Source organism: Varanus komodoensis, unplaced genomic scaffold, assembly GCF_004798865.1.
Source record: "Varanus komodoensis strain SLA01 unplaced genomic scaffold, ASM479886v1 scaffold13_1, whole genome shotgun sequence".
Lineage (NCBI taxonomy): Eukaryota > Metazoa > Chordata > Lepidosauria > Squamata > Varanidae > Varanus > Varanus komodoensis.
In genome coordinates, this window is record NW_025335408.1 from 4,390,848 (window position 1) to 4,404,508 (window position 13,661).

Sequence of the window (13,661 nt, forward strand, 5' to 3'; positions counted from 1 at the left end):
TTCCATTTTGGGAAGGCCTATAATTTTATATGCAGAACGTTCAAGGTTCCACCCCTGACACCTCCAGTTATGGCTGGGAAAGATCCTGGTTGGAAACCCTGGGCAGCCACTGCCGATCTGTAGAGACAGGACTGTGCTAGGTGGACCACAAGTCTCAGTAGGACTGGCAGTTCTGAGAGTTCAACACAATTGGAGGACTTGCAGGCTGTACTAACCCATTGCTGTGCAGCCTCCTTTGGCTTGCCACTGGGCAAGTTGGCATCACATGACAATCCGTCCAGTGAAATCCCTGTACAGTGTGGGTTCTTTGCAGAATGCTGCACCAGACAGATGATTCGGCTTACTGAAGCTTGTTCTCGCCCCTCAGTCTCCCAGCTGCTTTCACAATGCTCCTCATCACACTACACATCTTGTCTCCCCCATTTCTGCTCTGATCGCAACTCCTTTTCATCCACTGTCATTCCAATCGCAACTACTTTTTGCTGGTATATGCAGATTCCAAAAAACACAAGCAATCATTTTTTTTAAATCATCCCCTGAAATGTGGGCAAATATATTTTAATTGTTTAATTCTAATTATTATTTTGTCAGTTTTTTGGAGTTACAAAAGCATGATCTTTCACTGCTTTAATATATGCAGTCTTGCTTGGACTATTATCTTTTCAGCTACAGCTGTCAAATGGTAACAGAATAATAAATAAGGCTGCATATAAGCTACATTGAAAAGAACTTACAGCTGTCAAGTGCCTAGCTGTCAACTGGAACATCCTGGCTAACAGGGAAAAATGCAACATATTTCTTCTCACTGCTTAGCCATGAAATCCACATATATTTCCATATTTTAAAATATGCGCCCATTTCTACGACACTTTATGATAAAATACGCTTAGAGTTTTCATAATGGGGAAGAGTGAAGAGGCACCCACCATGTGACTTCATTGCTCCATCCCATCCAGCTGCTCTGTTAGCATGTTTTGACAGCTTCCAGGGAGCCAAAGTAAGTGTTCTGAAAAGAGAGTAACCTTAAGATGTCTCCTTGTTTGGCTGGCTGGAGGCTTGGGAAGTACTCCAAAGGTGTGAGACACTAAGAAGTGTTGATTCATTACTTAAAAACCCCAAGGATTGCATTGCTAGGGGTAAAATCTACAGCCCACAATTTTTGGAATCACTGGAGGGGGGTGTTCCCCATTTGCTGGCACATTTCAAATGACAGCTAGGGACTTGACAGCTCTTAACTGTTCACAATGTAGCCTACATTCAGACACATCTTGTTATTCTTTTACCATTTGACAACAGTAATTGACAAGGTAAGGTAACAGACCAGAAGGCAAGAGAGCTCACTTGTGCAAGCATTTGTGCACATTTCTGATCCTGGGGAAAAGGAGGCAAACCAATCACGGTCAGTTGAAACTTCCACTTTAGGCATTGGTGGAAGGGCTGTCTCTGACAGTCATTGGGGTTGACATAGGCAAGACTGCCAGGAGCAGCAAAGCAAGAGCAGCTCTGCCAAACAGCTCACTAGTCTGCAACACATGATGGGATTGGTCTCCCAGGTCTGGCTGACACATGGGTCCAAACCACTCCTGATACAAGCCACAGAATGTCAGGATGGCTTGTTGCCCATTGTTGTGGCATGCAGGCCAGATTCGAATGACAAACAAACCAGTTGTCCACAATGGCTTCTCATGCTGTATGAACCCAGTCACATCTCATTTTTTATTCCTTCCTCTTCTATCCCTTCTCTGGGACAGTCTTAACCCATAACTTGCCTTTTGTTGGATATGCTTTTAAAAACCACTCATTTTCTGTCTCTGTTGCTCCATTCCAGTTACCTTACAAGGACATGCTCCTACCCAGACTAAAGCTCTGAAAGTTACCACACTGTGGTCATGTGGATTTCTATAGTAGTGTTAGTTTCTGCAGGAGCTCTGCTGGACTGGAAGCAGCTAATCCTCTGGCATATTTGAACCAGATCCACATTGGGAAAACAGTAGAGAGAAATTCCACCCACTCATTCATGAAAAAACAGGTCCAGAGACACATTTTCTGAGAAGGCATGTATTGATTTTCTAAATGGATCTCCTGCCGTAATGTTAAAAGTTCCAAGACAGCTAACAGTAAATTAAAAGCAAAACTATAAACATAGGACAGAATCTAGCGGAGCACTCCCATTAATTCTCTTGTATGAGTGGGACTCTGCTAACACAGATTTAGTGCTTTCCAGAGGAAAATCCTGAAATGAGTGGAAATGCTCATTCTCCATATAGCCAGGTTAATGCAGCTTCCTTAAGTGAACAATAGCTGCTCATAGAGCCTTTTTGTCTAAGGGGAGGGATATAAATCAAATAAATAAATAACTACTGACCTGCCCTGTTTCAGAAACAAGCAAATGCTAAATCTTGCTTCCACAAGCAGTGGGTATTGCTGAGGTAAATCAGCAAAAATGAAAGTGCCCCATTGGATTCTGCTCTATAAAGCAAACATACTCTACTAAAAATCAGTACGAGAATATGTTGGGGAAGAACCAAAACCATGAAAGCTGCTAAATGCAATTAGAAGCTTGTAAGAGGGAACAGCATGAATTTTGCCAGGCAAGCATTTTACAGAGAGTAATCAGGATACTAGAAAGCATTGGTCTGGAAGGAGTTCCATACTTGGGGTATCACTAGAATCTTTTTATCAGAACCAACAGACAATCTTCAGCTGGGAAAGGGCCTCAAAAATTGATCTTAACTAATGATAGGATCCTGTGGGAGAAAACAGACTTTTTGAATAGGGGTGGGCAGCTAGCTGTCTTGGACTTCCACTCGCAAAATCCCCTACTAGCACTGGATTGATGGGAGTTGAAGTCCAACTCATCTGGATATGTAATTCTCCCCAACCCCTGCTGGCACCGCTATTTAGAGACTTGACTCTATGCCTTTTAGTTGTGAAAGCCAAGAAAATACCTTGACTTGGGTTCTGAAGCAGACTGGTAATCAGGGTATACCTTTAAGGAACAGCATAATATGTTGAGGTTTGCTTCCATGTAAGTAGATTACAGCCCAAGACAAATGTTCCATCTCAGAGAATCTGTTTGAATCAGCTCAACTATATTTTCTGAGAACTGTAAGAAGAGAACTTATATTATGGCAACTCAACCATGCAGAATAGTAATTACACCTGCTGGAAGTACTCTGCTTGCTGCTTTGATAACAGTGCAATTATTAATCTCGATAACTGGATATTTACACCATATTTTAATCTCTGTTCTGTAAAAAGGCTAAAAGGTTCTTTATCAATTTAGAGCTTTGTGATTACAATTTTATCATGATGTTCTGATGTAAAATCTAGCCCCTTGGATTTCAGATATAGCAGTCGTACACTACACTGACATCCTACTTAGATGCAACATAACAAAATAGGCCGAGTGCTGACCCTATTTAAACACTCAACATTTCTCTTACCTCTTCTTCCTAATGAAGCACCATATAAGGAAAATGACCTCCAAGTGCCAGGAGAAATGCTTCAGGATGCAGGGGAACAAGGATCTAACATATAATCATTTCACAGTGAAAATTCTGGGTTGTTTTTCACACAAACTAGTTTCCACTGGTGGCCTTTTTTGGGAGGGGGTGGCTATGAGGGCCTGAAAATTTAAAGCTACCTTTCATGCAAATACATCAAAATGAAATTTAGATTATTCAAAGCATGACTTGCAGTATTTGAACCTAATAACAGAATCTTGTTTCTATTGTTGGAATAGGTTGCCCATTAAAACAACAATAAAAGGAGATGTGGGAAATCCTGAAGCTGAAGGGTGGGGCTGTACCAGTTCAAAAGCGGGTTGAGATATCTTGTTGTTGTTATAAATGTGAGAATTTTCAACAACAACACCCTTTCCTGTAAGTAGAAAGCTCATATACTAGGGAAAAAAGACTCTAGTCATCTCCTTCTCTGCTCCGCTAGTCTTCAGGGTGTAGGGAGTGGTGAGTTTTTATCGATGTATGACATCATGCCAAAAATATAGCACACGCAGCCTGCAGTTGAAAGTGGTATAGAGTTAATTCTCCTACCTCAGGAAGGGACATGGTCATGCATTCCCCTGATGGCATGGCCTCAGAGGAGGAATCTGATTTAGGGGCTAGTACAAGGTATGGAAATGAGCGTGGAGAGAATTCACCTCTGCATCCCTGCACAGAAGACTGCAAGCGGAGGGAGGCAGCTAGTCCTTCTCAACAACAGCCAGAGCAAATCTGGAAAAAACACCAACATCTCTGCAGCCTAGGGAAATTGGTTTCATAATCAAGGAAGAGGAAGATTCAGCCAAGGAAAAGGCATGCCCAAGGCTGTTCCCTAAGCAACGGAGATGATAGAAAAGGCAAGAGAAATGGTACTGGATTAGACGTTCCAAGAGAAGTTTTCTCATGGGTCTAGACTGACAAGTGAGGAACTCCAGTTGTCCCATCCCCACATAAAGGCAGGTGCAGAAGCAAAACAGATATGTGGATGCAATATTGCTGATACCAGAAACTCCTTTATTTGGACTATTCCAGAAACCTGAGCTAATGCATGTCTAGAATCCTGTGCCTCTGGACCCTGCAGTTTTAAAGTACTGGATGTTAAGACCTTGTTTATGGCTCCTCTTTGAATTATCTGAGTTCCTTTTGCATGTTTGGACACACTGAGATCTCTAATCTGTATATCCTCATGGGGTGTTTCGGTGTTTATAGCCTACTGAAATAAAGGAATTCTCCATTTATTTAATATGTGTTTGTTTGCTGGGGATTTGAGGAAGCATGACAGAAGTGTAGATTCAGGCATGATCAAAATTAAACCCAAAAGCTTCCATTTTAATAGACCATAGAGATTGAAATAATAAGAAATTATCTGATGAAAGCATAGCACATTGTCTGATAAGCGAGAATGAATAGAATTTTGCAATACTATTTAATTTCTGAAATAATTTCTTCCACATTTTCATTGATCTGACTGTCAACTATTTGTAAAAGCAACAACATTCTTCTGTTTCCCACCAGCTTCAAAGGGCTGCATTTAGTTCCCCTTATCTTGGGAGGAAACAGTGGATGTCCATGTTGGCCTAGTGTCATGCTGTGATGTGTGCAGGAGGTCACAGGTCATTGTAATTTCCAGCAACAATGCAATATGGAATTGACTCAACAGGTTAGCGTTTGTCGGCTCCCATTTCGAAAAGCTCTTTCTTTCTCTCATATTCTTTGTATATATATTGCTGAGAGTCTGCTCATGTGTATCCAACACTTACCGAAAAAAGCAGATATAGCTTGTGAAATATAACCAGATATTTGCTTTTAAAAGAAAGGTACTGCTATGCTTTGCAAAATCTAAGAGAAAGAAAGAGAAACTAGAAAAACACAGCAATTCCCAAGGAAGAGACAAAGACAGACAGCTCAAAGCAGAAACCTAAGCCATCCACAGCTTGGTTCCTGTGCTGTAAAATAAAAGTCAGCAACCAGTGGAGAGCTGCCATCTGCCCCCCAACCCCTGGGCAAAGGAGAGCAGCTCTATGGCAGTAGGAACTGATGAAAGGCTTTGGAGTTGCCAAGACTGCCATACCCTTCTTACAGTGCAAATCCAACAAATCTAGTTAGAATCAGGACTGTCAGTTATGCCATTCTGTGCAAAGAAAATATTTAGAACACAAAGACAGCTAGCTACTTTTGGGCAAGTTCAACTTGGTTTCTAGAATGTCTTAAAATCCCCATCTTCATATACAAAAAACTGGACTGATCAGTGTGTATGTTATGCAACTTATCTTCTGAAAGACAGCTGAAGCATAGGTGGTCATCAGTTTCTGAGATCATTAAAAACAAGCAAACCACCCACACATTTTTACTGCAAACGTGAATGGAAGCAGAAAAAGCCATTTAGCCCATCCCTGTGAAAGGGAGGAGACTGGACGTTCTCCAAAAGTGGGACTGGATTTTCCACTCACACTGTTTTTGTCATCGCTTTTTCACACAGTGTTAAGCGGATTATTGTTGAAACCTCAGAAAATATTTTTGACATGGTAGAAGATTAACAGAAGGTTAAGATGATGGTTTGGAACTCACAGTCATGTGTTACAGAGAATTCTACAATTTTTAAACAAGGTAAGAAAATAGGAGCGATTTGTTTATTTCATTGTTATACCGTCCAACAGCCAAAAGGTTTGCTTATGCTAATTATCCCAGCTGAAGTCTTTGAATGAAAGATCATGAAAATAGAATATAGGAGATATTAGAATATAGAATATAGTACACACACAGAGGGAGAGAGAGAGAGAGAGAGAGGTACAAACTAACTGAAGTTTCTTATGCATCATCATGGAATACATAGGATGGATTATAAATTTTAGTGCAGGAAATATTTTCAAGTAGTTCTTTAATTATAATAAATGCCAGTCTTGACAATCATTTTACCTTGACTGCATTAAACATTAATGTGAAATGTTACATTTCTCCTGACATAGCTCGTTATACTTTACTGAAGTGTTAATGGTGCATAAAAAGAGAAATTTGGTTCACAATTAATAACCAGAGAATAAAGCATTAATTTGTAGAATTAAATGTCATATGAGCAACTCTGCCTTGGAAGAGCAGTCAATTTTTTTAATTTCAATTTTTAGTGATGTATCATTATTCCAAAACTCAAAAGACTATAACTGTGAACTCTTATTTGAAAAATCTCTCATAATATGGGATATGTGAAACACACAAAAAATTAAAAACCAAGCTAAATTAAAATATCCCATTAACTGATCAATCCAAAGTGCAAACCTAAATGAAGAAACACAAGTCACATGGCAAGCAGACTAGAAGAAAAGGGCCTGATTCTTAAGGAATTGGTTCTGTGGGAAGGACACTTGGAAGACAATATCATAAAAGATTTAGTTGTAATGTTAGTAATTTAGTGGTTTTGGCCAAAGAAAATGCTTTAGAGCACACTGGAAGACATAAAAACATCTGGAACCCAACTAAATGTGTAATGAGTCCCCCAGTCTTCTTGATCAGCAAACAGCAATGGAGGCAGGTAAGAACTGTTTTTACATCACATTTTTATCCCAGCCTTTATCTGAGAAGCTAGCAGTTACACACATGGTCTCCTCTTCCCATCTTATCCTCAGAACAACCCTTTGAGGTAGGTTACGCAGAATGAGAATGAACCCAATGAACCTCATGATTGCTTAAGGGTTTGAAGCAAGACCTCCCATGTCCTAATCTGACTCCCTAAAAGGCCAAGGGCAGAAAGAATTAGATGGCCTGTATCAGAGCAACAGTTTCCCAGAAACAAAACCCAAAACTGTGATATAAATCACAGATCTCTCTTGTGTGTGGGGTGAAATACATTTATAGTCAGTCCCTGTAGGCTGTCAGGTATGGATTTTTAAGGATATGACAAAGAAGGGAACAGCTGGAGGTTGTCAAAAATCCTTGGGGTTGTAATCTGAAAGGTCATCCTGATTATCATGAATGAGGACATGTGGAAAGGGGATGGAATTCAAGAATCCCTGGTAGGCTCAGACCAACTGGACAGAAAAGGATTAACAGAAATGGTAAAGAGCCAAGTTGGCCAGGGTCTGTGAGACTAGCATATCAGAGAGAAGGGGATGGTGCACACAAGGAAGGAGCTAGAGGAGGAGGAGAAGGCAATATTGCAGAGGTGAGCTGGCTCCTCTGGTGCACTGGCATGTGATATCTGTGGACGAAGTACGTGGAGGTGGTAGCTAGTCGAGCAAAAGCTAAAAGTGTCAGCAGAAAGTTCAGCAGAACCTCAACTCTTGGTGGGAGCTCAAACCAGGTGGTAATTATTCCTGCTAGCAAGAGATTCAATCCTGCATTACCCAAGTCTGAACTCAACTAGGAAGGAAGTAGGTAGGTCCAACAGGCTTGAAACATGTAACCAATGTTCAAACTATTTCAGTGATATCCCATTTGTGAGGATCTAGGAAGCCAGTCATGGAACTTGGCAATGCAAAATTGCCTTCACCCAAACACAGCTAACTCTTACATGACTCACTTTGTGCATTAAAAGCATGCATCAGTGGATCATATATCCATGACATACCCTAATGTGACTACAGACATAATGGATGACCAATGCAAAATCTGCCCTCCACTACCAATGAACCCATTGGCATAGCATAGGGTGAGCATGTGGAATGGTTGTACTTCCATTCCAGTGTATTTGTGTAAGTTCTCTCTATGCCTTGAAATCCTGACCAATCAGGACCTGACATGCATGTCTATGTACAGGTAGGTCTGCTTCATACCTTTGCCAAACATATGGCCAGAAGGTGGTATGGATGGCAGGTATAACAGCAGCACAAATATGGTGTTAGTTTATATCGTCCCAGTTAACCCCTTCAGGTATACTTTTGATGCATGAAGATGGGCCCTTTCCTTTTCAGGTCTGGTTTGGTAGTCTAATGAGTGATGGTTATTTAAAATGTCAAATTAGCATTAAGATATTTTGGTGGGATTGTTCTGAAATTCTGAAGAAATACTTCCTTTTTGTTAGGAAGTATTTAAATATTAAGATCCTGTTATGAATTAAATTTTACATTCTGTTTACATTTTTTGACTGTAATTAGGACAGTCTTTATAACAACCTAGAGTTAAAGACCAGCAATTACAGACAGATGCTTTTCTAATTGCAAAAAGACTTGCCACTGGAATTAAAAGTATCCTCAATATACACATTACTACCATATTAAAAATGGTCTTAGATATAGAACACTAGAACTTCCTGGAAAATTCAATTTATAACTATCTCCTTGAGAGACTCAGGGACAAGCTGTGCAGGATATTATTCACAAGGTGTTGGTCATTTATGGCTGACTTTTTCTTTAAGCTGATGTGAGAAGGAAAGTTAAGTTGGAACTGTAGCATGGGAGAAATTTAGTCTGACAACTGCTAGACTGCCACAAGTTCCCCTGATTTCTGTAAAACTAATTATTCCTCTCAATGTTTTGGCAAGTGGTGTATTGTGCATTACTAAAAGCACCATCATAAACAAAGAACCCTAGCCAGATCCTATGCTATAGGATCAACCAGAGTAGATGCTGAGGGAGTTAACCCTGCATATTAACCCTTTGCTCACTGAGACTGTTGTAAGTTTTGAAAGCAACATCTTGACTTCTTTCACTTTCAGGCAAAGTCCAGGGCAGGATATCAAACACTACTTGTGCTATTTTCTTCTGCAACACCTACAGCAAATGGGAATGGTATTGCTATGTTGTGATTATACTGTGCTTTTTAGTTCTGCTGTTAGGAATTCTGGGGAATGCATTCACACTACTCTGCTACTTATACACAGTGAAATCCTGGACCAGTAGCACTATATTTTTGTTCAATTTGGCCCTGTGTGACTTCACTTGGATTCTCTTGGTCCCCTTTTCAGTCTACTACCACCTACATAAGCAGGCACTATACTCCACTCAAGTATTCTGCCAGTTTAAAAGAACATTTTTTGACATCAACATCTATGGAAGCATCTATTTCCTCACTTTAATTAGCTTTGATCGGTACGTAGGTGCAGTCCATCCTATCCGTTCATTAAAATGGTGGAATAAAAGCAAGGCTGTGTTTTGTGCCGTTGTCATATGGTTCTTTATCCTAACAGAGTCTGTTCCCAATTTTTACTACACATTTGTGGTTCAAAGACAAAGGGAGGCAGTTGCTTGTCTGGATAATTTTGGAGAACCCTTATACTTCGTGGTGCCTTTCACAATTTTCAGAGTCTTGTTTGGATTCCTCGTTCCAATCACAGTCATCTTCACATGCTACACATGGACCCTGAAAGCCTTACGAAAAATGACAACACGCCAACAGAGAAGACACAGAATTGTTAAGCCCTTGATTTTGGTTTCAGCAGCAATGATTGTTTTTGCTGTGGCATTTATTCCTTACCATGTTGTGATTACAGCAGCACTAATTTACAGAATGAATGACCAACTCAACTCTGAAAATATAAGCCTGATATTCACCATCTATAAGCTCACAGAAATAATTTGTAGTATTAGCAGTTGCCTAAACCCATTCATTTTTATGCTAGCAAGTACGAAATTCCAAGAGAAGTTCAAAACTATCCAGTGGTCTCATAAATGCAGGTTTCTTTGCTGTCAGTCACATAAAGTGAGGGATATTGCAACTGAACTGTGATACATACAGCCATGGGAAGATGTTTCAGAAGAAGATGAACATTATCTCACACTTTGTGTCTTTTGCTTTGATCATACTTATTGAGGCAAGCAATTTCTTTTGCTGGATGAAGCTTTGTTAACACATGGGCAATCTTTTCAAGGTCATAGATCCTTTATTTAGGCATTGAGTAAGAGAACTGGAGAAGAGAGTGCTATGAAGCTCAACCACTCCTCACACCTTCTACTAAGGTTACAGTCTGACCAATTTCATGATTTTTGAGTCTTCATCAAAGTTCCTCTGTCATACTCTGGAATGACATACTTTTCTCTCCCCTTTCTATTTTGTGTCATATCTTGTCTACATTGTACACCTGTGGTTCGTTATTTACTGACTAATTGTAAGCAGATACAGGAGTCTTTTTTGGCTAAGGAAATAATATTGTAAATAAAATATTAAATAAATAGTTCAATTGATCTGAGAAGGACTTGCCTAGGGGACCTTCCAGTATGAAAGAGGTACTTTATTACTCTATCTTGAAAGAATATGGCAACTCCCAAATCTTACCACCATATTCTGGTTATTTCCGGATTTGCCTATTGCTTAGGTGTAAAATGATTGCTTTATCGGAAATACCCTAGCTGTATGGTTTTTGGTTGTCTCTGAAGGTGGGGAGAATGGTTGGAGGTAGGGGCCTATCCCATTGAGGCTGGTGGTTCCACTGTTGGTGAGGCACAGTGTAAGTATTCTGGGTTTTAGTCTGAATTTTTAAGGATCTACCCATGGTGCTGAACCTATTTTAGGGATACAGTTCAGTACTATGGATAGATACTTAAAAGTTCAAACTGAAACTCAGAGACAACACACTGCTGTATTGGCAATGGGGCCACCAGTTGTTGATCACATGGGTCCCAAACATAAAACTGGTACTCTGCAGGGAAGAAGCACTGATATTGTGGGAAAGAACTGCATGACTGGCCCCTGATGAAACTGGTACACAAATTGAATGTTATCCTGTCCTTGTAAAACCTGCTAACATGAAGCAAGTCCTACATGGCTAAGGGAATGTGTATAGGGCCCCATCTGTTCTTGTATATAGTTGCAAGTAGAACAATGTAAGCATCCAATTTGTGCCATGTCACTCAAACTGACAGAATCTAGTAAATCATGAAGTCAGCTCCCTTATAAAGGATTTAACAAAGTATTTAAAGTGTATAAAAGGGTGGAGTGAGAAGGTGGACTCCTCCCTCAAAATGATGATACTCCATTGCATTCTAAAATTTGTTCCTACTATGCAGTATCTCACAAAAACCCCAAATCAAGGTATATGGCTGTCTATTAGTTTTTACATTTAAATTCCACTCTGTAAGCACCTCTCAAATTGTTTCAGAATATACAAAATAATGGCAGTATCACAATGGATTCTACAAGAAAAGAGAAATAGAATTATAAAAACAGTCACTTCAAAATTACAGTGTTAATAATCTCAAGAGAATCTGGTATCCTTTAGCCACACTGAGATACCTGTAGAATGAAGACACCATTATTGCTCTTCTAAAATCCAGAAGGAAGGTAGCCAGTTAGGCTTTTGGGGCAGAAGTCTAGGGTCCCACTCAGCAGTATGTGCAGAAAGATCTCAGGTGCAGTAGGGCTGGCTTGGCAACTTTTGAAATAAGTGAAGTATTTACCATCTACAGAAGAGAACCCATAAGGCCATTAAATCTAGAAATTCTAAAATCATCTAAATGTAACATTGCCATTGAGTCTTCTTCAGGAAGGAAACTACCAACCTGAATGGGTGAACGGAAGCATTGGTCCTTGGAACTACTAACTCCAGTATGACATTCAGCTCTACCTCTCCCTTTCATTGAAGCCAAGTGAGGCAGTGACTGTTCAGTGACTGTCTGGACTCAGGGATGGACTGGATGAATGCCAATAAACTGAGACTCAATCCAGATAAGGTGGAAGTAGGTGAGTCAATCATCTGTCCATTTGGGAAATGTTCAACCTGTCCTGAACAGGGTCACACTCCCTCTAAAGGACAAGGTTCAGAATTTGAGGGTGTTCCTGGACCTAGAATTGTTGCTTGAGTCAAAAATGCATACAGTGGATAGGAGTACCTTCTATCAGTGTAGGCTAATTTACCAACTATGACCCTATGTGAACAGACAGAATCTGGCCAGTTATCTGTGCTTTGGTAACCACTCTCCTGGATTACTGTAACGTGGTCTACATGGGGCTGCCTTTGAAAATGGTCCAAAACCTCCAACATATTACATCAGTTCACTGATTGTCAGTTGAAGTCTGGGCCCGATTCAGAGTGCTGGGGTTAACATTAAAAGCCCTAAATGGCTTGGGGACAGGTTATCTGAAGGAACATCTTGTTCCCTATGTTCTTACCCAGCCCTTCGGATCATCTGCTAACATCCTTCTCAGGGAACCTTATGGGGATGATGACTAGCAGAAGGACCTTTTCAGTGGTAGCACCCTATTATGCTTTCCAAGGAGGTGCACCTGGCACCATCTTTGTTCTCTTTTCAGTGCCAGGTGAAAACTTTTTTTATTTTCCAGATATGGTAATAGATAAGGTTTTCTTTAATTGTGTTTTTAAGGATGCTGTCCCATATATTAACTTTATTATAATTGCTGTGGGTTGTTGATTTTTTACTGATTGGTTTTATTGTTTGTTCTTTATTTAAATATGATTATTTTTCATCTTTAAATGTTTTTAATATGTAAACACCCCAGAGAGCCTACTGAACTATGGGGTGGTATAGAGGTGAAATAAATAAATAAATGCTGGCCTCAACTGGAGCAAGAAATTGAAGGAAAGCCCTGGCTGATTTGTGGAGATCTTCATGCTGAAAGAGAGAGAACAACTGCAGTCCACCGCATTTTGTAAATGTCCTGCAGCTCCAATGACCAAGTCCATCTACATCTCTATTCATGTCAAGGATTTCCTGGGGAGCTGTTTTATGCAAAATCCAGCTGCTTCTCTCCTAAGTTCCATGAAGTGCTCTGTATCTTAGTCCATGTGAAAACTGGAGACAAAATATTACTTCCAGATTATGTACAGCTTTTCACTTCGCTACATTTATGTATATATAATTGATGTTTCATTTTCGAATGCCTAACATGATTTTTTCCTCGTGCTAATTCCCTTGACTAAGTTCTTTAATGCTCCTTAGACACAAGTGGGTGCTTTTGTGCATGTTCATCCAGATATCTTTCTGGAAAAATCAGAATAACCAAGAGTGCCCTTCCTCAAGTTTCAAAGTAATCCATAAGGAATGTATGCAGCAATTTTCAGAAACAGGCCTTGAGCCTGGATGCACATCAGGAAAATGCCCATGCCCCTTCGAATTCCACTCTTTGTTCACCATTAACACATTTGTGATCAGTCACTGTTTTTAAATGAATCAACAGACGGCTTGTTGTAAAGACAGGTTGATATTTGTACAGTTTAACTAGCATTGAGTTTCCAAAAGTTTACCATAGTTCATTAGTCACTCTTTTATTAAA

General features: G+C 39.9%; 2 protein-coding genes across 5 annotated transcripts in view; one reads left to right on the top strand and one right to left on the bottom strand.

Moving 5' to 3' along the window:
• The window catches only part of TMEM117 (transmembrane protein 117), a 214,907-nt gene that overhangs the window by 172,607 nt on the left and 28,639 nt on the right, over positions 1 to 13,661 (bottom strand). The window contains exon 1 of one of the 4 annotated variants that reach the window (XM_044422905.1): positions 11,664 to 12,194. The exons of the other annotated variants lie outside the window; for them this stretch is intronic. The gene's annotated coding sequence lies outside the window, so the exon portion shown is untranslated. Of the gene's footprint in view, positions 1 to 11,663; positions 12,195 to 13,661 lie in introns of those variants that run through there. 4 annotated transcript variants of the gene reach the window in all.
• Positions 6,056 to 11,639, top strand: LOC123019824 (P2Y purinoceptor 1-like). Its single transcript, XM_044422906.1, has 2 exons — positions 6,056 to 6,110; positions 9,151 to 11,639. The coding sequence occupies exons 1-2, from the start codon at positions 6,056 to 6,058 to the stop codon at positions 10,158 to 10,160; spliced, it is 1,065 nt and encodes a 354-aa protein (XP_044278841.1). The 3' UTR covers positions 10,161 to 11,639.